The sequence below is a fragment of the Rana temporaria genome, chromosome 2 (genome assembly GCF_905171775.1).
Source record: "Rana temporaria chromosome 2, aRanTem1.1, whole genome shotgun sequence".
In the NCBI taxonomy this organism is placed as follows: Eukaryota; Metazoa; Chordata; class Amphibia; order Anura; family Ranidae; genus Rana; species Rana temporaria.
The window spans coordinates 390,590,180-390,606,371 of NC_053490.1; the positions used below are offsets into that span (position 1 = coordinate 390,590,180).

The 16,192-nt window shown below is 50.0% G+C and overlaps 1 protein-coding gene across 2 annotated transcripts in view; it reads right to left on the bottom strand.

Annotated features, from left to right (window-relative positions):
• ARID1A (AT-rich interaction domain 1A) overlaps window positions 1-16,192 on the bottom strand; it is a 132,038-nt gene that overhangs the window by 49,620 nt on the left and 66,226 nt on the right. For both annotated transcript variants that reach the window (XM_040338006.1, XM_040338005.1), the window contains exon 4: window positions 2,676-2,789. In XM_040338006.1, the coding sequence (XP_040193940.1) occupies window positions 2,676-2,789 (114 nt within the window). The remainder of the gene's footprint in view (window positions 1-2,675; window positions 2,790-16,192) is intronic.

A 16,192-nucleotide genomic window follows, 5' to 3' on the forward strand; every position in this document is an offset into this window, starting at 1 on the left:
GAGATTGATTCTTGCTCTGATGCAACTACCTATGATAAAATAAGAGTCCTGCTCCAGTGCAAGAAAAGCTTTCTCGCTTTGAGAATGGTGTGGGCCTTTCTGCAGAACAAATTTGCCTGAGCTTTTGTCATGGATTTCTTTCATTGCTACGAGTGAGGGTATTCCTCTGTGGGGAACTCAGAGTATGGTGTGTGTCTGAAGAGTACACTGCAACCTGGATGCAGACCATCCTGTAATAAAGTTCTCAAGGCTAAAAGGACCGTAGGATGTGCCCAGGCACCTTATAAGGGGTTCTAGGCAAAAGTGGTGGTAAAGTAAGCGACCTGTGGTGTGGTGAAAAGCCTGGTCATTCACCCAAGACTAAGCTCTGAGTGGTTGAATTCTAGAGAGAGACAGGTTACAGTTGTACACTATAAAAGTGATTAAATTAAAAAAAAATAGTCCAGTTTCCTGATGGGTGCATACCAAACAGAATTGTGGGCAACAGTCACAGATACTAAGGAACCATGTCTCAAATGTCCACATCAGTTTCCTACATAGGGTTGAGGCTTTGCCCGTATTGGTGGGCATAATCCCAGAGTCATCAGGGTATGAGTTCCATAGGAATTGACTAGTGGCCTGGACCTGGATAGCACCATGTGGCCAACTACACGTTACACTAAATGCTGAGATTAGCAGCCATGCAGAATCCAGTGCCTGAAGCAACATTACAAGCTGCCCACACATCGCGGGTGTTTGGATCCTGGTACAGTGCTTAAGGTTTTACAGAGATCGCACCATTTCTTTTGTTGGTATTTGATCACCTCTACAGCGACAATTAAAAAAAAAAAAATCTTACTTTTTGCTATAATATCAATTTGTTTCCCTCAGTTTAGGCCAATTGTATATTGCAGGGATCGACAAATCCAGGGCGCCAGGTCGCCATGGCGACTAGAAATAGTGTCCTGGCGACTTGGCTTGGAAGGTGGGCTTTTGGGAGCTGGTGCCATCTGGTGGTGAGCCGTTGGTATTACAAGTTATTGCCACCAGATGTGAGCTGGCGCCATCTGGTGGTGGCCGTTGGTATTACAAGTTAAGCATTACACGTTAAACAGCAATTCTAATGTAATTTTTCACTATTTTCACTGCCATCTTCTTCCCTCTAATTAGAACCCCCAAACATTATATATATTTTTTATCCTAACACCCTAGAGAATAAAATGGCGATCGTTGCAATACTCTGTCACGTCGTATTTGCGCAGCGGTCTTACAAGCGCACTTTTTTGGGGAAAAAAATTACACTTTTTTTAATTAAAAAATAAAACAGGAAAGTTATCCCCATTTTTTTAAATATTATGAAAGATAATGTTACGCCGAGTAAATTCATACCCAACATGTCACGCTTCAAAATTGCGTTTGAACACCGTTTACATATGCGGGCGCTGCTCACGTATGTGTTCGCTTCTGCGCGCAAGCTCGTCGGGACGGGGTGCGTTTTCTGGCTCCTAACTTTTTTAGCTGGCTCCTAGATTCCAAGCAAATTTGTCAACCCTGGTATATTGGTTTACAGCGTTTACAAAATGGGGAACAGAATTATGGCATTTTTATTATTTATTTTTTACTAGTAATGGCGGCGATGTGCAATTTTTATAGGAACTGCGACATTATGGCAGACAGATCAGACACTTGACATTTTTGGGACCATTGACAATTGTACAGCGATCAATGCAATAAAAAGGCAGATTACTGTAAAAATTTCACTGGCGGGGAAGGGGTTAACACTAGGGGTGATCAAGGGGTTAACCGTGTGTTTTCTAACTGAAGGGAGATGGGACCGACTATGGGAAATTACAGATCACTGTTTATACATTGCATAAACACACGATCAGTCATTTTTCCCATGAGAACTAGGATCTGTGTGTTTACACATAAAGATTGCGGTTCTCGCTGTGTCATAAGAGATTGCAGGTGCCTGGCAGACCCCTAGTGGCCACAGGATGAAGCGACGCAACATAATGTCATTTCGCTCAGCCGTGCCATGCTGCCACAGTAAAACTGCGGTGGCTGGTTGGCAAGTGGTTAAAGCGGTGGTTCACCCTTAGAGGGCATTTTTTAGGCTTAGATTCCTGCTCGTTTTTACTAGGGGAATCAGCTATTTGTTTTAAAATATGAGCATTACTTACCTGTTTACGAGATGCATCCTCTCCGTCGCTTCCGGGTATGGGCTGCGGGAATGGGCGTTCCTTCTTGATTGACAGTCTTCCGAGAGGCTTCCGACGGTCGCATCCATCGCGTCACGATTTTCCGAAAGAAGCCGAACGTCGGTGCGCAGGCGCAGTATAGAGCCGCACCGACGTTCGGCTTCTTTCGGCTACGAGATGGATGCGACCGTCGGAAGCCTCTCACTCAAGAAGGAACGCCCGCTCCCGAAGACCCATACCCGGAAGCGACGGAAGAAGATGCAGCTCGAAAACGGGTAAGTACGGATCATATTTTAATACAAATAGCCGATTCCCCTAGACCGAACGAGCAAGAAGCTAAGGGGGAAAAAAAAAAGAAAAGAAATGGTTGAACTCCCGCTTTAACATAGTAAAAACAAAGTTTCATGAAAAATAGATTACAGAGCCATTAGACAGATGTATATGGCTTGTTGTTGGAAATGGATATCTTTTAGCGTAACCAAGTATTTTACTCACTGGAAGGCTAGAAGGTCGTGGTTGCATCCCCATACTAAGTTCATCTTGTCCTTTGCTGGAACCCATAGAAGGAGTTGATGAAGCCTGGGATGTAAAGGAATCCTGAGAGAGCTCCTAAGCAACGAAACACAAATATTAAAGTTTACAAACAAAATAAATTGGTACTCCCGTGGCATCACTTTAATATAATTGTGACCATGACTGCCTTAGTACAATAAAATTACATAATTGTGCACATACAACAGATGCTCATAAGATAAAACAAGCAGACAATCATTACTTCTAAAGTGTCCACAAATAAGGTGCCAATATTAATAGTAAAAAAAAGTCCAAATGAATAAAATGCCAAGCCAAATGTGCAGCTACAACCAAAACGGTGAATGTGATTGCCGTCTCTTCCTCTAGTAATTATGACACCTCAGTGCTCACAAGTCTCTCATCTTACTGCTGTAAGAGGATATTTGGTAGAATCCTAGGATCTTTTTGAAGGAGGCATTATCGTCAATCCAGTCCCAAGGGCCCATTACAGAGAGATTCCCAGAGGCAGGTTGAGGCATAATGATCCCTTACAAGAGGTAGCTACATCTAATGCTGTAGCAAATTAGATGTAGCCAACTCCGGTAAGGGATCCTTATGCCTCCACCTGCCTCTGGGGATCTCTCTGTAATGGGCCCTTGGGGCTGGATGGACGATAATGCCTCCTCCAAGAAGATCCTAGGGTTCCACCTAATATTAGGGCTGCGCATCTTCACCGGTCTCACGATTGGATGCGATTATCAAGTCCACGATTCGAAGATGCATCACGATTGCAGCGCAAGTACGCATGGCTTTCATCCAAAAAAAAAATGTACGTACTCCATTTTTTTTTATATCTGTTCTTAAAAAAATAAAAAACACACAATAACACTTCCTGCATGTAGCAAAGTCTAAACACAGCAGACATGCTACAGGAGATGGTCAGAGACTGCAGAACTACTACAGGAGATGGTCAGAGACTGCAGAACTACTACAGGAGATGGTCAGAGACTGCAGAACTACTACAGGAGATGGTCAGAGACTGCAGAACTACTACAGGAGATGGTCAGAGACTGCAGAACTACTACAGGAGATGGTCAGAGACTGCAGAACTACTACAGGAGATGGTCAGAGACTGCAGAACTACTACAGGAGATGGTCAGAGACTGCAGAACTACTACAGGAGATGGTCAGAGACTGCGGGCATAGCACAGGAGATGGTCAGAGACTGCGGACATAGCACAGGAGATGGTCAGAGACTGCGGACATAGCACAGGAGATGGTCAGAGACTGCGGACATAGCACAGGAGATGGTCAGAGACTGCGGACATAGCACAGGAGATGGTCAGAGACTGCGGACATAGCACAGGAGATGGTCAGAGACTGCGGACATAGCACAGGAGATGGTCAGAGACTGCAGACATAGCACAGGAGATGGTCAGAGACTGCGGACATAGCACAGGAGATGGTCAGAGACTGCGGACATAGCACAGGAGATGGTCTATATTTCTCCTCCATACAGCCCAGTCCCTGCCTGCAGTGACAATGACTTCTCACAGGTGACAGTACATCAGATTCCACTACATGCCCGTACCCTGTGTCCCCGGATCCTCCTCTGTACTTGCATGCTGTTCTGCGCAGAGGATGATTAGAGGGAACTTCCTTGTGTCATGGCAGCCTTGTAGTGAGATGGGCGATCTGCTAGCTCACCATCCCCCGATCTCCATTCTCTCGTCACTGTCAGCAGGGAATTCTCAGTGTTTGTATAATGCCGCGCTAATGTGACCGACTGCCCGGCTCGCCTCTCTCCAGTCTGTCCTCACGTCTCTCCTGGTGTTAGCTCCGCCCACTGACTAACTTTAAGATCAGTAGAAAGGCGGGAGGGTAGCGTTTGTATATATGCCGCGTTATTGTGACTGACTGCATGGCTCGCCTTTCTCCTACTCAGTTTTATGGTACCTTTTTTTTTTACAGCGCTCATGTGACTGCCCGGCCCGGGGCTCCTCGCTCCTATGTCCAGATTAGTAGAGGGTAGTGTTTGTATATGCCACGCTGACTACACGGCCCACCTCCCTCCTATGTCCACTCTGCTCTTCTCTCCCGGCGTCAGCCCCGCCCACCGCCTTTCTATTGGTCTGATAGTTAGGCGGTGGGCGGGGCTGACGCCCGGAGAGAAGAGCAGAGTGGACATAGGAGGGAGGCGGGCCGTGCAGTCAGCGTGGCATATACAAACACTACCCTCTACTAATCTGGACATAGGAGAGAGGCGGGCCGGGCAGTCACATGAGCGCTGTAAAAAAAAAGCGCTCTCCCGGGAGGGGCGGGGCTAGGCATCGATTATTACGGTCGCATGCATCGGAATCGCATCAGGGACACCCGAATCGCGATGCACCGATGCAGCAATTAAATTTGACACCCCTACCTAATATCCTCTGTTGATGGTGGTGTATAAACAAAGGGGGGCCCCCGATAGCTTCACAAAACGTATCTTATAAACAGCATGGTTTTACATCAAAAAACGTAAACAAAGAACGCAATCCACGAGCAGGGAGTTCGTACTCCCAAGCCACTTCTGGTCTGTTGCTCAATCCGGACACGTATTGTCACGCCCTATGCCAATATAAGCAATGGCACACCGCGGACCTAGCATTAGCGCGTCAGAGAGTCAAAAGAAGAAGATAGGAGGAAAAACAGAGCTGAGAGGCGACTCGGCAGAAGGAGAAGACAGCACAGAGAAAAGAACTGGAGAGGAGAGAAGAAAATCGTAGGAGACGCTGGAGCCGATTTAATAAATGAAATTAGTCAAAAACATGTGCATGGTTTTTAATTTTTGATACTTTAGCTGAATGGGTAGGGGTACAATGTACCCCATACTCCTTCACATAGAGTGGGTGGCCAGATGTGTCTTAAGATACATGCACATGTTAAACTGTATTAACCACTTGCCGCCGAGCGTACACAGATATGCAGCTGCAGGCATCATCCCAGTACCGTTGTTTAGAGCGGGCGATCGGCTTTACAGTGATAACCAATGCAACTAAAAGCCGCTCGGTTGTTATCTTAGAGAAGCGGGAGGAGACCTCCGCCGCTCTGAACGGGCCTCCCATCCCACCGAAAGATCCGATCCACGATGCGCCTCTTCCAGCACCTAGCCACAGACTGGAACGAAGCCGTAAACGGCCTTGTTCCAATCTGACAGTAAACACAAAAGCGTTGTCACTTCCGGTTTACTCGGCTGCCAATGGCGCCGTATTTAAAGAAATATGCAGTATTCAGAATAGTCATTTTCGGCGATCTGAATACTTTGAAGTGTAAAGGAGGGATCAGACCGTAAAGAGTAACCTGTCGCCGCCCATTACTGTCACAAGGGATGTTTACAAAGAAAAAACGCATACGGAAGTCGCAAGTGCATATGTAAAATGTGACACGTGAGGTATCGCCGCGATCTTTAGAGCGAGAGCAATAATTCTAGCACTAGACCTCCTCTGCAACTCTAACCTGGTAACGGTAAAAAAAAAAAAAAAAAAAATGTTTTAAAGCGTCGCCTATGGAGATTTTTTAGGTACCGTAGTTTGTCACCATTCCACGAGTGCGTACAATTATAAAACATGACATGTTTGGTATCCATTCACTCATCATAACATACGTAACATCATACAAAAAAATTGGGCTAACCATTTTCATTTTTTTAATTCATGAAAGAAAAATGTTCCCACAAAGTTGCGTTTAAAAAACACTGCTGCACAAATAGTGTGACAAAAATTTATATATATATTAGTGCTGTCAAGCGATTAAAATTTTTAATCGCGATTAATCGCATTAATGTCATAGTTAATTCACGATTAATCGCGCCAAAAAATTTTTTTTTGTTTTCTTATTTATTTTTAATTTTTTTATAATATTAAATTGTGTTTTTTTAATTTTTTTACATTTTGATCACTTTTATTGCTGTCACAAGGAATGTAAACATCCCTTGTGACAGCAATAGGTGGTGACAGGTACTCTTTATGGAGGGATCGGGGGTCTAAAAGACCTCCGAGCCCTCCTTTGCACTTCAAAGTATTCAGATCGCCGAAAACGGCGATTCTGAATACTGTGTACTTTTTTAAATCCGGCGCCATTGGCAGCCGAGAAACCCGGAAGTGACGTCATGACGTCGCTTCCGTGGTTTCAATGCGGAGACTGAATCAAAGCCGCTTACGGCTTAGTGTCAGTCTCCGCCGCCTGGACACAGAAGGCGCCGGATGGAGGATCGGGTCTCCCGGTGGGACGGGAGGCCCGGTCAGAGCGGCGAAAGGCGGCGGGAGGGGGGGGATGTCCCCTCCCGCTCCTCCGGCATAACAACCGAGCGGCTTTTAGCCGCATCGGTTGTTATGTTTGGATAGCCAAACGCCCGCTCTAAACAACGGTACCGGGATGATGCCTGCGGCTGCAGGCATCATCCCGGTATAACCCCCGAACGCCGCCTCATTAATCGCGCGATAAAAAAATTGACGGCGTTAACGTGGGTTTGCGTTAACGCCGTTAATAGCGCGTTTAATTGACAGCACTAATATATATATATGTTCCAAGTAATTTTCTAGCAAAGGGGGCAGTCCCTCTGGTCATAACCCCTCACACTGCCCTCAGCAGCTCAGGTTTGTCAAAAAGCAGTACAAACTCAAAAAAAGGAGGGGTGGGTGCTGTGTCCGGCCATGGACTTGAGAAAAGGATTTTACGGCGAGTACACAAATCCTATTTTCTCTTATGTCCATGGACGGACACAGCTTCCTTATACTCTGACTGTAGGGACGTCCCTAAGCAGTCTCAGAAATGAGGGGTGGGAACAGCAATCAAAAAACAAACTTCACCCCAACACTCTAAAGCTCCTCAACGGAGGAGATGCAACCTTAAACTGCTGCCTGCAAAACGTTGCCGAAGCAGGCCTCTGAAGATGCACCAACATCAACCTTGTAAAACTTGGTGAAAGTGTGAGTTAACGACCAGGTCGCCGCCTTACACACCTGTGAGACAGATGCTTGATGTCGGAAAGCCCAGGAAGCACCAATTGCCCTGGTCGAACGCGCCATGACAGGAAAAGGAGGTGCTCAACCTTTCAGGATGTAAGTCTGAATCACGACCTGTCTGATGCACCGAGAAATGGTGGCCGACAAGACTGCCAGGCTTTTCTTTGGACCAGACACCGACACAAACAGCGAGTCTGACCTCTGAAACTGAGCCGTAGCAGACAGATATACCCGCAGAGCACGTACCAGGTCTAAGGAATGTAACGCAGCCTCCTTGGGATGTGACAGCCGAGGACAAGGATGGAAGTACAATGTCCTCATTAAGATGAAACCACCTTTGGAAAAAAAGGCGGCTGTGGGCGTAGCATCGCTTTATCTCTATGGAGGACCAAGTAGGGGGACTTGCAAGACAAAACTCAGAAACCCGTCTGACAGGCGTAATGTAATGGCCACTAAAAAGGCAACTTTCCGAGAGAGCGTTGAGAGAAATTTCTCTGATGTTCTCCGAAGGAGGTTTCTAAATCACTGAGAGCACCAGGTTTCAAATCCCACGAAGGTAGTGGTGGTCGAACCTGAGGAGCGACATGTCGAACCCCTTGAACAAACCCACTCACTGGCGAGTACGATGCCAAGGGTGAAATCTGCCCCTTAAATGGTGCCTAAGGCAAGCTTCTGATCTACACCCCGCTGTAAAAACAGCAGGATCCTAGAAACAGAATATGTGCGTGGATGCCACCCCATCTCTTCACACAGAGATGTAGGCCTTCGACGTGCGATGGCAAATCTTCTGAGATGATGACTTCCGTGCCCTCAGCATGGTGGAGATGATGATGAAGATGAAGAGCCCCGGCTTAACTTTCCTGCACTGGGGGAGGAGTGTGCTCTTACACCCCCCCCATGGCATCCTTTATGATGTTGTCCAGGGACGCACCAAACACCCTCCTGCCCCAGAAAGGCAAATCTGCTAGAGCCTTCTTGGAAGTCTGGTCTGCAGACCAGACCTTAAGCCAAATCAGGCGTCCCAGAACCACCGCAGATACTGAGGCTCTGGAGATCAAGGGAGCTGCATCCAGGGCATAATTGAGGCCATGCACTAACTGGTCAGCCAGTTCCACGCAGCCTGGAGAAGCACGACGCTCTCAACTCCTGGTGCAATAGTCTTGCCCATTCAGTAAGTGTCTGACACAAGTGCCATAGCAAGATAGGCCGTGCAAGCTTCTAGAAAATGAACGCCCGCTGTAACTGCCTGCATCACTATGTGGCTACAAGAAAATGTCCACCAGCCACAATGCAATAGCAGCAGTGCGGCCACAAGAAAATGCAGCAGTTTTAAAGAAAATACAGCGCCGACACCGAGGTGGACGAGAAGGCCTGAAAAAATAGCGGCCCCCGAGCGGAGGACCTCCCATGGCAGACCACCCACACAGAGCGGGCCTAGAACACCCCGCAGCCCCCAGCCAGGATAGGGAAAACAACCCCTCAGGAAAATCCCAGGTCAGTCACAGCATGGTGGAGGAGGGAAGGGACGGGAATAGAGGAAAGGGAGGACACAAGACCCCTAACCGACCCCCCCCTAGGGTGACAGACGCAACTGCCACAATCACATCCAACTCCTGTCCACAACATGACAATAGTCGGGCAGGTCCAGAATACATGAAGAAAATCTCCTGGAACCTGTCCGCATCTCCAGCAGTTCTGAGAATTTGATGGACTTATTTTATGTAGTCTATATGGTGTAGAATAAGCTCTATGTTGGCTTACATCAGGGGTCCTCAAACTACGGCCCGCGGAGGACTTTAAACCGGCCCACCCGACCCCGACAGGCAATGCCGGTTACACAGTGATCCCGCTGTGTCAGATCACAGCGTTAACAGTTCGGGCGCGCTGTGATAAATGTCCCGCCCTCCTCCTCCTAGAAGACTAGCTCGTGTGATAGAGCCAGTGTGCTGTCTGTCACACAAGCTGGTCTAGGAGGAGGGCGGGACAGTTGTCATAGCGCGCCAGAACTAACACAGTGTGAGCATCGTGACAGAGCCGGACCGTTGCACAGCACCGTAAGGAGAAAGGCTGGGAGAGAGGGGGTGGGGGCTGGCTTGCGATGGTGAGGGGAGCTGATTTTGTAATGATGATGATGGTGAGGGGGGCTGATGATTTTGTAATGATGATGATGGGCTGATGGTGATGTAATTAATGATGGTGGGGCTGATGATGTAATGATGACGATGATGATGATGGGGGGGGGGGGGCTGATGATGCAATGATGGTGGGGGGGGCTGATGGTGATGATGTGATGATTGGGGGGCTTGCAATTGATTGTGAGGGGGGGTTGCAATGAGGCGCTTACAATGGTGATGGCGAGGGGGGACTTGCAATAAGGGGATGTTTTTTTATAGTCCGGCCCTCCAACGGTCTGAGGGACAGTGAACCGGCCCCCTGTTTAAAAAGTTTGAGGACCCCTGGCTTACATTGTATGAGTTTATCCAGTACAGAGACCAATGTCAGATGAAGGAAGATCTATGGGCATTTCCCTTTCAAACTGATCTCTATCCCATCTTGACTGGAGCTCCCTCATATCTGATAGAGCAGGGGTCGACAATATCCGGGCGCCAGGTCGCAATTGCGACAAGAAATTGTGACCTGGCGCCTGCCGGTATTTGAGGCCCAGCTTTGCGGCCTCAATTACCGGCCGCGTGGTGGGGGCGCACGGAGGCACAGGATCTTGTCTCCGTGCGCCCCCAACTCCCCCGCCACGCGATCGCAGTGGGCCCGCGACGGCCGGTAATTGAGGCCGCGGATTTGCGGCCTTGTGAAGTCCCAAGCTCTTCCTTCTGTGAGCTGGCGCTATCTGGTGGTGGCCGTTGGCATTACAAGTTAAACAGCAATTCTAATGTCATTTTTCACTACCATCTCCTTCCCTCTAATTACAACCCCAAACATATACATTTTTTATTTTAACACCCTAGAGAAATGGTGATCGTTGCAATACTTTGTCACGCCATATTTGCGCAGCGGTCTTACAAGCGCACTTTTTTGGGGAAAAAAAATATAGGATTTTTGTACTCACCGTAAAATCCATTTCTCCAACTTCATGGACGGACACAGCAGCCTTTGACTGTAGGGTTAGATCCGCTTCCTTCCAGGAGAGTTAGGCAGAAATACAGCAAAGTGTTAACTTTTCTCCAGTGCAGCTCCTCCCAGGGGGCGTGGTTCCCCGGGTATAACCCACACCCTGCTCTAGCAGCCTCAGTTCGTAACAAGCAGTACACACAGAGGGGTGGATGCTGTGTCTGTCCATGAACTTAGAGAAATGAATTTTACAGTACAAAAATCCTACTTTCTCTTCCATTCATGGACGGACACAGCAGCCTTTGACTGTAGGGACGTCCCCAAGCAGTGTCAAAATATTCGAGGGGTGGGAAAAACAACAGCAAACCAAGCTTCACCCCAAACAAAACCGGATTTACTCAACGGAGAAACTCCAACCTTAAACTGCCGCCTGTAACACCCTGTGGCCGAAGGAGGCATCAGAAGATGCACTCACATCCACCTTGTAAAACTTTGAAAAAGTGTGGACCGACGACCAGGTCGCTGCCTTACACACCTGCAACACAGAGGCTTGATGTCGGAAAGCCCAAGAGGCCCCGATCGCCCTGGTCTAATGCGCCGTGACCCGAAAAGGAGGCGCCCGCCCCTTCAGGGCATAGGCCTGAAGCACAACCTGTCGGATCTACCTAGAAATGGTGGCCGACGAGACTGCCAGGCCCTTTCTAGGACCAGTCACCGACACGAACAGTGAGTCCGACTTCCGGAACGGAGCCGTCGCCGATAAGTACACTCTGAGGGCCCGAACCACATCCAGGGAATGTAAAGTGGCCTCCTTCTGGGTTTTTTGGCTGAGGACATAAGGATGGAAGAACAATGTCCTCAATGTGAAAAGCCGAAACAACCTTCCGGAGAAAAGGCTGCGGACGCAGCAGCACCACCTTATCTTTATGGATGACCAAGTAGGGGGCCTTGCAGGACAAGGCCGCCAGTTCAGATACACGTCTGATCGAGGTAATCGCTATCAGAAAAACCACCTTCTGCGACAGTCAACAAGGAGATCTTCCGAATGTCCTCAAAGGGAGCTTGTTGAAGCACCGAGAGGACCAAATTCAAAGTCCCATTGGGGCAGTGGAGGGCGCACCGGAAGGGGCCACATGCCGGACCCCCTGCACAAATGTGCGTATCAAGGAACGCTGAAAGTAAACAGCCAGAGCAGAAATCTGACTCTTGACCATACTCAAGGCGAGAGCCTGTTCCACTCCCCGCTGTAGAAAACAGCAGAATCCGGGACACCACGTATGTACAGGGGTGCCACTTCATCTCCTCACACATAGAGATACGATAGTAAATCCTACGTGAGGTAGACTTCCGTGCACGCAGCATGGTAGAAACCACCGAGCCTGATAGGCCTCCGTCCTTCAGTACTTGGCTCTCAACAGCCATGCCGTTAAAGCCAGCGACTGTAAAGCAGGGTGGAAGATCGGACCCTGCGACAGAAGCTCTTCTCTCAGGGGTAGGTGCCAGGGGGCGTCTGCCACCAGACGCACCAGGTCCGTGTACCAGGAGCGGCGCGGCCAGTCTGGGGCGATCAGGATTGGTGGAATCCTCTCGGCTTCCACTCTGCGCAGCAGACTAGGAAGAAGCTTCAGAGGAGGGAAGGCGTAAATCAGGCGATAGCGACCAAGGTGCCACCAACGCGTCTGCCCATGGGTCCCTTGACCTGGCCACGAACCGTGGCACCCTCCGATTGAGACGGGACGCTAGGAGGTCCACGTCTGGAGTGCCCCATTTTTGGCACAAACTCTGAAACACCTCCGAGTGGAGAGACCACTCCCCTTGATCCAGAGTTGTGCGACTTAGGAAGTCGCCTTGCCAATTTTGAACTCCCGGAATGTACACGGCCGATAGAGCCGAAACGGACCTCTCGGCCCACCGAAGGATGTGTGCGACCGCCGTCGCCGCAGCTGAGCTCCTTGTGCCTCCCTGATTGACGTATGCCACGGCCGTGGCGTTGTTGGACTTGATCCTGACCGGTCGGCCCTGCAGATCCAGGGACCACCTGGCAAGGCACAGCTTGATCGCCCGGAGCTCCAGAATATTGATCGGTAGGTGGGACTCCTCTTGAGTCCAACGCCCCTGGGCTGACTGGGTGCCCCAAACGCCCCCCCAACCGGAGAGGCTGGCATCCGCCGTGACCACTGTCCAGCGGCACGGTAGAAAAGACTTCCCGGTCCGAAGCACCGGAGACGACAGCCACCACACCAGGGAAGACTTGACCAGATGGCTCAACTGAATCTGGTAAACCAGAGAAGACGGGAGCTTGTCCCAACGAGACAGAACTTCCTTCTGTAGCTCCCTGGTGTGGAATTGGGCATACAAGACCGCCTCTAAAGAGGCCACCATCAGACCCAGAACTCTCATGCAGAAACGAAGAAAGGACCACTCCTCTGTCGACAACTGCTTCACTTCAGATTGCAGAACCTTCAGTTTTTTTTGTCGGGAGAAAAACCCTCGCTTACGCGGAATCCAGGACTAGTCCCAGATATTCCAGTCTCTGGGACGGAACCAACACTGACTTCTGGATATTCAGAGGCCAGTCGAACTCTTGGAGAGTTCGACACGTGATGGACACGTCCTCCTCCAATTCTGAGCCTGAGGAAGATCGCAGGAGAAGGTCGTCCAGGTATCCTACGATAGCGATCCCTCGCTGTCTCAGCAGGGCTAGTATTGGGGCGAGCACCTTGGTGAAACCCCATGGTGCCGAGGCCAAGCCGAACGGGAGAGCCACAAATTGAAAGTGTTCCTCCTCGATCGCAAAGCGCAGAAATCTCTGGTGCTTTGCACATATGGGAACATGTAGGTACGCGTCAATGATATCCAGGTACGCCAGAAAGTCCCCCTGATGGAGTGCCACTATTACCGAGCGAATCGACTCCATCCTGAATTTTTGCACCTTGACAAAACAGTTGAGGGCTTTGAGGTCCAGTATTGGGCGGACCCCGTCCTCCTTGGTGACCACGAACAGATTGGAGTAAAACCCCTGAAACCGTTCCTGCGAGGGAACTGGCACAATCACTCCTGGCCCAATAGATCCTGGACAGCCCCTGCCAGAGCCTGCCGGCGATCCGGAGGAAGCTGGAGGTTGGAAGGAAAGAATCTGTTTGGCGGACAAGAGAGAAACTCTCTTGTACCCTGAGGCAACTACTTTGCAAACCCAATGGTCGGAAAGAAGAGACCATCGAGCCGCGAATTCGCAAAGCCGGTCCCCCACCCGAGACCCGGGCGGGGGCAGACCTTCGTGCAGAAGCAGGCTTGTCCGCAGGCTTGCGGTACCAGGTGCGCTTCTGCCCTGCAGTGGGGGCCTTAGCACCTTGCAGACCTTTTCCCGCCACCTTGGGCGCATGGAAAAAAAAAAAAAAAAAAAAAAAAACACTTGGGAGCAGTAAAGGAGGGCCCTTGCTTACGGCGAGGCTCCATTTCCCTTCCCAGATTGTGGGAGCAGTGTGCTCTTACCACCTGTGGCATCCTTAATGATGTCATCCAGGGATGCCCCAAAAAGCCGCTTACCCTTAAAGGGCAAACCCACTAAGGCCTTTTTTGAGGATTGGTCCACAGACCAGCATTTCAGCCACACAAGGCAGCGCAATAACACCGCATAGGCGGAAGCCCTGGAAAGCAAGGGGAGCATATCCAGGACCGACTCACAGACAAACTTCAGACCCTGAACCATTTGTTCAGCTAGGTCCTTACAGGTCTCGGAAGCATCCCGTTCCTCCAGCTCCTGCAGCAGAAGCTTCGCCCTTTCGGTCAGAGTCTGACACCGGCCTCACAGCCGAACCCACTACAGTGAAGAGGGAGCGGGCCACAGCCTCCACTCTCCTATCAGCAGGGTCCTTAAATGCAGGAGCCCCTTCCACAGGCAACGTGGTGACCTTGCTCAATCTAGACACGGGAGGGTCCACAGACGGAAGAGAGACCCACTTTTTTAAAAAAAATCCTCCTCAAAGGGATAACAGGTTGCAAAGTTTTTTGGAACGGCAAAAACTTTTTGCGGCGTATCCCATTCCTTGTACAATTTGTCCAAATAAGGAACACAAGGAAACACTCTTGCGGTGCGTGGCGGTTTGTGGAACCCAAAAGGGACTGGCACATCAGGTGCATCCGCCATATCCTCAAGTTTCTGAGTATCACGCACCGCAGAAAAAAAGTGCCAACAAATTCCTTATCAGCGACTGACCCTGAGGCAGAGCAATCATCACTGTCCGGTTAAGCCCGCATCATCTGACATTACAGAACCAGAGGCAAAAGCAATAGCGGGGCCCGATTCTGCGTCAGACATCCCTAGAAGCAGGCTCAGGGAGGGGGCACTTTTTACCCCCCTTCTGGCCAGCAGCTGCTTCAAACCTGGCGAGAAACGCCTCTAGGACAGCAGACATTGCCTCAACAGATGTGGCAGGGGGAGGGGCACCAAGGGTTAACTCAGGCATTGCTGGGGCAGAAGTACCCGGTTCAGGCTCCATAATGCCCCACCGCTGTGTCACTCTGAACTGGAAGGCAGAACCACCCACCGGTCACCTCCTGGCTGCTAAAAAAACAGAGGCCCCCAGGGGAACTCACCACCCCACCCAGTGTAGCGTGAGCTGAGACAGAACTGAGGTGTGCACTGTAGCCAGCTGCGCTGCGTCTGTCACCTCAGGGAGATTTGCGGTCTTTTAGCAGTGCTAAAAAGACCGCATGAGGCCAAACGAAATCCAAGATGGCCGCCATATGGAGAAACACCATAGGTCTACAGGAAAATGGCCGCCGACCATATAAAACCGTGACTACAGCAAAATGGTGGCCGTTGCGCAGTTTAAAACACCCACAGTGACACAGCATCCCAGCACAGCACACACAGCGTCAGCCCACATAACCTGTATGTAAAACACACATCACACAGCCCCCGCTATACACACCGGTCCTGTGGTAACCCAGAAGGCCCCCCCTCACAGCCACCACCCAAAAGGGGAAGGTGGGAGAGGAAATAAGGGAGTGAGGAAAGCAGGGTGAACCCTCAGTCGACCTCCCAGGGGAAAATTCCAGCCATACCACCTTACCTGAGCAAGGGGCCATACTTACCCGTCCTGCGACCACCGGCTGGAGGTGTCCCAGACAGAACCAACGTCCACTAACGGCATTGCTGTCGGCCAGACACACTGTGACAAAGCCATAGAGACCGGTCATATGTGTGCCCTGGAACAAGAAGTTCCTGGGGCCCGTCGTGGACGACCCAAAGCCGAGGGCCAGCACACGCTCGATGGCCGAACATGGGGGGGGGACTACAAGAGTCAAGACCCAGCCTGTCACGCAGTCGGCAGTTGATGGAAGATCACAGGATCCAAAAATGCAGGAACAAAACAATAAAAAGCGAAAAAAATAAATAATGACTCGAGTGCCTGTCCTCTGACGTTA